General features: G+C 37.6%; 1 protein-coding gene across 2 annotated transcripts in view; it reads left to right on the top strand.

Annotated features, from left to right (window-relative positions):
* Positions 1 to 10,360, top strand: part of ift80 (intraflagellar transport 80) — a 76,687-nt gene that overhangs the window by 6,421 nt on the left and 59,906 nt on the right. For both annotated transcript variants that reach the window (XM_015370310.1, XM_015370309.1), the window contains exons 6-8: positions 2,760 to 2,869; positions 7,133 to 7,222; positions 9,173 to 9,310. In XM_015370310.1, the coding sequence (XP_015225796.1) occupies positions 2,760 to 2,869; positions 7,133 to 7,222; positions 9,173 to 9,310 (338 nt within the window). The remainder of the gene's footprint in view (positions 1 to 2,759; positions 2,870 to 7,132; positions 7,223 to 9,172; positions 9,311 to 10,360) is intronic.

The following is a 10,360-nucleotide window of genomic DNA, read 5'->3' as shown; positions in this document are numbered from 1 at the left end:
AATCAATAAATTGAAAAAGTTATCGACAGATTAATCAATTTGTAAAATAATTGTTTCAGTTCATGACCATGGCAAAATGTAACAAAAAGTTAAAATAAACCAACATCTTCTGCACCCAGCAATGCTTGTGCATTTATCACAGCCAGATCATCCAAGCTTTTGTCACCCAATAGAGAATTGGCAGACTGTAAGAGGTGGCAGTAAATGACAGGCTTTGCTTATTTAAAAAGAAACTACATTTATTTTAAATACACCTTTGAAAAAAATAATTTAAACTTAAGGGATGAATTGGAGAAAAGTGGGAATTAAATTCGTTGCTGAAAATATCTTTTTCAGAGAGGAGGTCAATCGAGCTGAATATAAGGGATAGTGTTTTAGATGTTGGCATGATCTAAGCTTTGCTCTCTACTTTTACTGTTACTTGGTGATTTAAAAACTATTTATAGTGAGACGACACGTAAACCAGATTTTGCGGTGGAAAAACCTACACTGCGCATCAACTTGAACACACCGTTTCCCACATAAAACACATACAGGCTTAGTACATCTAATGTACTAAGCCTGTATGTGTTTGTGTATGTGTATGTGTATACATCTCTACAGGCTTAGTACATTAGATGTACTAAGCCTGTAGAGATGTACCCAAAAACACTTGTAGTAGTGAGAAGGTGGCTCTAGAGTTTTTAAAAAAAGGGGCATTGACACAAATACCTGCCACACTTCTTTGCTAAAAAAAAAAAAAAAAACACTAACCTTTGTGGTCTTTCTTTCTACTTTATATATAATAGGACACTAATTTCAGTTGGTCTCCACTTGGACTAAAACATTCAGATTAATCGTGATTACTCGATTATTAATCTAATCGTCAACTAATTTAGTAAGCTATAAATTGTGAACTGCAGTTTAGAGACTAAAACAAGCCTTTGGCTGACAGAGCAACCTACCTGGAGCAGCAACTATACAAAAAATTGTAAAAAAAAAAAATATATATATATATATTTAAACATTTTGCATTTAGGATGAAAACGTTTTTGTCTGTCAATATGCTCTATCCAGAACTCCTCAAGTAGAGAAGTTGGTTTAATTTAGTATAAAATCTTCTTTAAGGAACCTTTTGCTATCCGTATATGAATCGATTAATTGAAAAAATAATCCACAGATTAATTGATTTGCAAAATACAGTAATCGTTAGTTGCAGCCCTAGTCTCTACATAAAATCCCAACATGGAGTTATGGTTGAAATGGATCAAATGTGCAAAATGAAATATGTGATCGACAGGATCCTTCACGGTGATAAGAGTTGCTGCTGCTTTGCTTTTCTTTAATCTAAAACATTTTTCTCTACTGCCCGCATGACTGATAAGTCTGTAGGCCTCCTTCGTCTTTACCATTAAGCATAATTCAGTGACACGGCATCAATCCCATCACGCACTGCAGGCTAGGTATGAACAGCGTCTCATTTTTCAGTTAACTGGCAGTATTTGTGTGTGAAAATGACTTTAGTGACATTAGCTGCTCGTTTTGCTTTTCATCGATATTAGATGAGTTAAGAAAAAGTTAGATAATATTTATTATACCCATGTGATGGCATAGTTGTGTGAGAATGTGTTAGGCCTCTTGGACTGGAACTGAGTTCAGATGGAGAAAAGCAGCGCGGTCGCTTCAGTTCTTTATTAAAAAGGCCTGAAACTTTAAAAGTTTTATAGAGTTTTTATTAAATTCCAATAAAGAAATGCTCTTCTCTTCCACATTCTCATTACAGATGGCTTACTTTTAAATTGATTCATTTTGTTTCTTGACTTATTAAAATTTCTTTTTTAATGACGAGAGAGACTATAAACATACAGAATGGGTGGATATTAGTTACTTTTAGAAAAGTTTGTTTATAGGCCAAGCTGCTCGATAGGCATCAGATTTGCAGAGCACCTAGATTTAGTAGGGTATACAAAACCTGCCACACAGTGCTGCAGGTGTTGCTTCTCTTCATACTCTCTTGTGCACGCAGAAATGCTGAAGGTTTAGGAGAGGGCTGTTCTTTTTGGTTGCTTTGACCCATTTTAAATCGAGCTTTAGGAAGAGGTTGGAACTGAGCGAGATGGAGGTGAAAGGAACTTGTCTCAACTCCTCTCATCGACTTTGTCAGCTTTTCAGATCACGTGACCAGTTGGCATTTTAGAGAAACCACATGCACCTGGAGTGAGGTTAAATGTCAGGGCCCCCTCCCCTTCACACGTGTTTAGCCACAACTTAAATTTAAACACTCACACACTCACTTTCTGGCTTAACTTTCCTAATAGGGAGTTGATAGGCTTAATACGCTTCCCTAACCTTATATCCTCACCTTTTACAATCTATAAGTCTAAGTCTTAACAAAATCAGATTTTAATATAGCCATGAATTTAACTTTTAACTTTTTTTAAGTGGTTATTTTTTCATCTAGAGCTTTGATTCTCTTAAAACTAAAAAAGGCCCAAAATAAGTTGAATTTGTGCTTCAAATGTTGAGTTTAAACTGAATATGTCAGCTGGTTTTCCTGCAAACTGAGAACTATTTTATGAAGAGCTATGAGAGAATGCGATATCGTCTAAGACTTCAAATCATATGTAGTTCTAGTTAGTGACAGCAGGAAGGGCGTCTTCCTTGCAGCAGTTTAAGTCAGTCAAACAGTCTGCATGTATTGATAGTCTGTTTTTTTGTGTGTTTTATTTTTTTGAACCACAATGAAATTCTTCATGTCTGTATTTCTGTATCCTCTTCAGGGTCTCCTGTTTATTCTGTTGCTTGGAGTCCGGACTCTGACAGAATCCTCTACACATCAGGAAGGCAGCTAATCATAAAACCTCTACAACCAAGTGCTAAAGTCATTCAGGTTCCCACCCTTTTTTAATCAATTTAATTAACAGTTAATTGTGGTTTTGAGGCTTTTTATGAGAGAGGAGCTTGATTTAACAGAATCTGCATTTCAGAATCTTTGCATGGTTACAGGTACAGACTTCAATGTATTTGAATGTTGGTTGGAGGATTTAATGTTATAGAACAACAAAAAGGTTTGACATAATTGTTTTTTTTTTTGTTTTTTTTTAACAAATTAAAAACAGATATATGGCTGTTTTTAATCCCTTCTGACAATTTAAAATCGGAACTTTTTTACCCCTTTTTTTGAAGAATATTTCCAGATTAGTAAGCTTTAAAAAAGTGTCTTTCAACAGCAACTTATAAATCCTTCTATTGATTCATAATTAGATTTAAAGGGTTATAGTCACATTGGCTACATTCACACAAATTTTTGCGTTGCTGTTCACATTTCCAAATATATGCAACTTGTATGTGAACTCCTGTGTAAACTGCATTCATACAGCTTAAGTGTCCCACATGCGCAGTAGAGGACGCAATGATGTCACAAGCCAGGGTGCTTCGTGTTTACGGAAGTAAACATGGATGGTAGTGCTGGAGTGCATCTAGCGATGTTTCCAAACCTTAAAACCTCAATCTTTTCAAGATGGTTAAAAAAAATACTGCTCTCCACATTATCGTCCACCATGGTTGTTGTTTTTGTAACCCTAAGCCGCTTCTTTGTAGCAAGAAGCAGAATAGTGACCTATGTCACGTATTAATGGGGTTCAGGTCAGATGAATGTGACCTGGCCGTTCAGACACAGGTCGCATTTGAAAAAATCAGATTCGTATCAGATTCAGGACCAAATAGTCAAGTGGTCTGGGTCGCATTGGAAAAAATCGGATCTGTGTTATTCAGACAGCCATGTGAAGATCAGATCCAGGTCGCATATGGGCAGAAAAATCGGATTTGGGTCACTTCAGGCTGCAGTGTGAACGAGCCATTATCTTTCAATACAAAAAAGACCAAATTTGATTATGATAAAATAAGATCACATACACCCAGGTTTCCTCTTTTCTATAATCTTTTGATAGACCTTTTTGAGCCTTAATAGAAATCCAGCATGTGGTGCAATGAGCAGACATAAACCGAATTGGCACCATCTGCCAGCGGTGCTGGCATACTTTCAGAAAGCTAAATAGCGACTTCTGAATAGACCCCGACCGTCTTGCAATGCCTTATGGTAAAGCAACTAAGAGTTGTCGAGGAATATCCAATAGTGATTAACTAAACTGATCTACAGCAACTCTAAGTACTACTCTGTCCTCCTCAAAGCCTCCCACAGACCATTCCCATTAAATGCAGACAGGGACAGAATCAAGTACCAGTCTGTGTGTCTACCTGTCTGTCCGTCCATTCATTGCATTCAGTAGTATCAGTATTGATGTAGACATTAACTCATGCATCCATCAAATTAGCAGCCACATCTGAACTCCTCGCAGCTTCAGCATCAGCATTAGTTCATATTTCATTTCTGTTATTGTTCGAATCTTATTGCTATTGGAATCAAATAATTTTTTGCGTGTTTTCACATTGGATCTTTGACTTCTATTCATTATTTTCACACTTCCCTGGGAGGTGCTAACTTGCTTTATAAGACTCCCGCTAATACGTCCGTCTCGTAACAACCAGCGAGCCGGACCAATGACACGCCAGAAGTGTTTTTTGGGGCGGGACATGTAGGAAAGACGACAGTCAGAAGGGCCTCACCAGGGCATAACAAACATGGCTATGCTGGAGCCAAAATAATGTAAATTTCTTGTTTAAAATAGGAGAAAATTGAAGCACTTTGTGCATTTGTAGATGGCAAAGATGTCTGTGCTTTTCTTCCAACAAGATTTGGAAAAAGTTTGATTTATCAGCTTACTTTGCTAGTAGTGAAAACACTCAACATCATGAGACGCCGCTCAAAGCGTATTATGGAATGCAGGTACTAGCTGGCGCATCACCCAATCAGCTCGAAGTATTGTACTAAATGTCCCTGCTTTTCACGGACAGACTGAATGGCAGCCATCCTAGATTAATAACGTTGAACTCAACTCGCTTCTACACATATCAATCTGGCTACTGCCAGGTTACTGTTGGCTAGACAGCCTCCTTCCATAATGACTTTCTTTCTGTACTTTTCTGCACTTCGTTATCAACAAATCTCTGAGACGTTAATAGAACAGCTGTTTTTATACTGAGATTACATTAGATACACCTGGTATTTAAAGATTAGGTAGCTGCTAAATGCTATTTATGGCTCAGATTGGATTTTAGGGGTATCACAGTAAATAGGGATGGAAATATAAATTCCCTCCACACTTTTTAGATTTTAAATTGTGCAACACTTCGAAACTCACACTTTTCCCTTACCTTCACTGTTACACCGTTTCTTTTATTGCATAAAAACTTAGTAGAATAGACAAACAGTTTGAAACTCTAACACAGACATGTCCAAAGTCAGTCCTGGAGGGCTGCTGTCCTGCAGCATGTTTCTTTGCTTTAGCAAAGCTGATTCTGATGATTGTAGTTCAGCAAAAGCCTGTTTATCAGCTATCAATTGAAATGAGCTGTGCCGAAGCAGAGAAACCTCTAAAACCAGTGGCCCTTTGGGCATGCCTGCTCTAACATGACCAGTTCTAAACACTTTAAACATACACCAATGCCGCCGAAGACATGGCAAAATTAACTGTAGAATAAAGTATGTATAGGTTCATTTTTAAATGTGGATTTTTTTCATACACTTAAACCCCTTCTGAAATCAGCACTATAGTTTTTTTCGTCAATAAGGAGATCTCAAAAACATATTGTTTCATTTTTCAGAATCTTGTCGGTAATTTCTCTCTGAGCCTCATCAATATCTTTCACTGAACAAATAAACAAAGTAGGACAATTATGAGAGTTCAGTTTTTTATAGTAAAGAATCTTCCCCTGTAAAGTACTCACTTTTTTTTCACAGCTTTTGTTTTTGCTGTTAACAGCAGCTAACATTCAGCTCAGTTAAACCTGTGCATTTGTCTAATAATGGATATGCAGCAGCGTGAGTAGGGTTGTTAGACTTTCTGTCTACTTTCTTTTACGCTGTGCAGCGAGAAAATAAATAAACGTCTTTCTTTGCTGTGGCAGAGTTTCAGCCTTCCTGATGGATCAGTAAATTAATGACCATGCACATTCACTGCTAACATGTTTCTCTATAGATGACCTTATACACTAGGGAGAATTTTTCTTGTTCATGTATGCGTTTGTTTATTATTCTTCTCGATGCTGAGCAGCACCTGGGACCTTGGATAAACAGGGGAGGGTTTAATGTGTGCTTTGCTTTCTCTTGGCCATTAGCAGACATACGAGTACAAGCACACACACACACACACACACACACACACACACACACACACACAAACTGAAAAGTGCCACTTCATCACCTCTCCCTCACACCCCCTCCGAGACCTACTTGATGGAAGGCACAATCAACATAAATACAAAACTGTGAAAGATCCTCTTCAAAGTTTGCTAGTCTCTCACCCAGACAATGAAACACTTGGATTTAGCTGAGTTTATCTTGGGCATATAGAAGTAGGATTAACTGAACAGAGTTTTACATTAAACTCTAATAAAGTTCATAAAATGTAATGATTCAGTTAGATTTGGGTGATATGGACCTGAAATTTTAATCACAGTATTTTTTTAGTGCAATGGTGATAATGACAAACATGATCATTACAAGCTTTGTAATACTTTTCTTTGGTGACTGCATTTCTGTGACTGCATGAGACAGCAGTCGTTGGCCCCGAAGTCATGATAATACATTCTTGAAAAAACATACCCTGGTGCATAAGGAGGTGTGATTTTTATCACAAAATTGAACACAGTAACTTGATTTTTATTATTTTTATTATATTTATGAATACTCTAATGGAATAAACAGTGGAAATAAGGAAAAAAAATAAGCATTCCATATATTTTGCCATATATTTTTCTTTTTTTTTTCTTTTAAACAAAATTCTTATAACAATGAATTTATCACTGTAACAATAGACAATACAATAAATGCACATCCACAGAATATAGGCCAACTTGCTTGACATTTCCTCATTTTTACTGTATTCCCCTTCCTATGGAAAAAATTGAAGAAACAAATGAGCAATCATTTATTTATTTATTTATTTTGGGTGAAAAAACAGGGAAGAGTAAATGTACAGATGATTAAGTGATGTGTAGTTGAAGTTTTCTCTGTCCTGCTGTCTCTCTTTAGTGGAAGGCTCATGATGGACTTGTTCTTAAAGTGGACTGGAATTCAGTCAATGACCTCATCCTATCAGGTGGAGAAGACTGTAAATATAAGGTTTGTGATTTTTACATATACTGTCTCATTTTAATAACAAAACAAAAATGAATCCCTGTTCATATATAGCTCTGTTAAGGGAAGGGAAAATGGGGGTTTAATATTATTAAACAAGCCTCCTGCACAAAGTCATAAACTGGGAATATGATCCAGAGTATAAAAGCAATAAATAATAAGTAGAGGAGTTTAGACTTAAAGCATCTAGTGGCGAGTTGTGGAGTAAAAATAAATCTGGTTCATGACACATGACTTGGTTCAGTTATATTAAAAAGTGTGAAAAAGTTGGAAGCAGATACTTATTCTATTGTCATTAACTGCCCAAAAATTTTCCACAGTAGTAAAAGTGTTTGAAACTTCGTTTGCGCTTTTTTTAAAAGTATGTCAACAAAACCCAAAAGCTTCATCCTTTCTTATATCAAAATAAGATCATTAGAAGTCTAAATTAGAGGTTTAAATCTCCGTGTTGGATACATGTAGTTCACAAGAGGAAGTCCTATCAACCAGATACTGCTCCATAACACAGATGCACACTTTGACATCATCACTGGGGTGTTTGAATCTCTACCGCTATGAATAAATTGTAACACTTCTAGTATTTATTAACAAAACTTTAAAGGCCGATTATGCTCACATTTAGCTGTCTCAGTGTTCAATGTTATTACCAATATAGCCATCAGGGTAGAAAGTAGGCTCACATGCTCTTTTCAGCTGATTTGTATGATAGCAAGTTGACTTTGCACGTCCAGGAAGTGATTTAGTGATGATGTACAGTTTGTTTGGCCATCCTTAAGCGGTATATATACAGTTAAACAAGACCTAGAATCAGTTTGTGACAAGAAGATTGAAAAAGTTCATTTGAATCAGAAGTGTTTTCCCAACCAGCAACAACATCACCTCAATAAATTCAATCACGTGGAAATGAATGGTTTGGAAAAACCTATATAGTGAACTTTATGTGTATTGCTGATTTTTTTTTTTTTTTGTACCAAACCCCCCTGACATCCAACACCCTTAGCTTGTTTTTTCTCAAAGTTAAACCTGTTTAAATATTCAGGTATCACTGACTTTACTTGTAACATGTGAAAGGCCAGATGGCCTCAGAGGCCAATCTTGTTCTGGGTTTTTGACCAAAATTTTTTTTTGGAAGAGCTCAAAGACCCTTTCAAATTGAGCCTGAGATGCTTTTTGCCACCTCAGTGTAGTCTGTATAAGAGCTGACGTGGCATGGCTAGGGTTGAGGATAATCTATTCCTGGTAACTAAGGAAGGCAGAGTTACTGAGGATGAATGGGATGGGGCAGCAGCCGGTTAAAATGCATTATAATCATGGGGTGATAATAATGGTTATGGTTTGACCAATAGTTCTGCAACCACGCTAGGTTAAGTAAATCCACAGGGTTACACAATATGAATAATTCCCATTGACTGGAATGTGAGATGCCGTGGGTTAGTTAAAGCAGTCCTGGGATTGAGAAATTCACTCCTTCAGTTTGAGTGATTTGCCCTCACACAGATTTTTAGAACTGGCCAATCAACATAATGCGCTTGCAGCATATTATTAACATTGATTGATTTGAGGGGAAAAAAGCAAGAAAAAAAGTCCATCATACCTATTGCTCTGGACCAAAGGAAGATCGTCCATTTCCTGCCAACATCTCATTTAAAGCAAAGCAAAACTGACAGTGCCAAAGTTCATTCAGAATTCCATTAAAATCCAAGTAAAGCACAAAATTAATTAATTGAACTGAACAGCATGAGAGAATAAACAAGTCCAATACATTGATTTATAAGGCTCCTGAGCTCAGTGTAAGCAAGCGTGTATTTAAAGTCGCGCATATTTAAAATGTGTAAACAGGAACATTACTGCTTGTACTAAAACTCAACTTTTTTCAAATAATTCTATTTTTCAGATTCTTGATTTAATATAATGAAGTATCTCCTCCCTTCAAAGGTTTGGGACAGCTTCGGACGTCTGCTTCACACATCGTCCTCTCAGGACTACCCCATCACCTCTTTGTCCTGGACCCCAGATGGCGAGGTGTTTGCCGTGGGCTCCTTCAACACCCTGCGGCTTTGTGACAAGACTGGTGTAAGTAGATCATTTAAACTCTTCTTTTTAATAAGGCTGGAATCCTCACAGTTACACTTTAAATTAATAAACCCCGACATACCTGTTTTAAACGGCCTCAGCACACAGTGTTCATTCAGCAAGCTCCTTCGATTCCTACTCTGCTCACATTTTCCCCTTCATAGTCGAGTGTGCCAACCTCCTACTTTTCTTGTGACCGACTTATGGGGATGAAGAAGAAGAATTGTTGCTATTAAGTTTGATATGCTATTAGAGGGTCTGGTACCCTTTTGCGCCAGGCACCCACTGCACACCTGTCAGTACGATGCAGTGCTGTGAAGCCGCCCATCCTCCTACCTGCTGTACCTGCTTAATCCCAAGTACTTGCATAATTGGTGATATTTTAAACCCCGTTAGCAATTATTATTATTATTTTTTAAAGAGACTAGCGTCAAATCTAGCGACCACTTCCTGTCCTTTTGGAGACTTTGGTCATCAGTGAGCAGTGAGTGAGCAATCAAGCCCCTCCCTCATGAGCCACACATGTGCAAAACTTCTAACAAACCCCCTGAATTAAAGAATGGGATGTAAATATATTCAAGATTCAAGAGAATTTATTGTCATTCACATCATGTGTTACATGAGGTAGAACGAAATTGAGAGTCACGGCCCCAGTTACATCCGAATATAAAAAATAAAAAATAGGAATGTACAGGATGGATGAAGTATGAGTAATGCAGCGTGGGAAGATAAATTTAGCAGTGCAACATTTTAAAGTGTCCGAGTGTAAACTGCAAATACAGTGTCATTGGGGGGGTTAGGGGTTGAAGTTACCAAGTTATTGTTAGGGACAGTTCAGTGAGACAGACTGAGAGGAGTTTGAGAGTCTCACAGCTTCTGGTATGAAGCTGTTTCTCAGTCTGGTTGTCCTGCATTTGATGCTCCGCAGCCTCCTGCCTGAGGGTAGCGGGACAAAAAGTGAGTGTGCTGGGTGAGTGGGGTCCTTCATGATGCAGGAGGCCCTTTTCCTGCATCTGGAGGTGTAGATGTCTGTGGTGGTGGGGAGGTTGA

This window comes from Cyprinodon variegatus, unplaced genomic scaffold (genome assembly GCF_000732505.1).
Source record: "Cyprinodon variegatus isolate N-32 unplaced genomic scaffold, C_variegatus-1.0 Scaffold44, whole genome shotgun sequence".
Lineage (NCBI taxonomy): Eukaryota > Metazoa > Chordata > Actinopteri > Cyprinodontiformes > Cyprinodontidae > Cyprinodon > Cyprinodon variegatus.
Note: the sequence above shows the minus strand (reverse complement) of the source record. Positions and strands in the feature narration are given on the sequence as shown.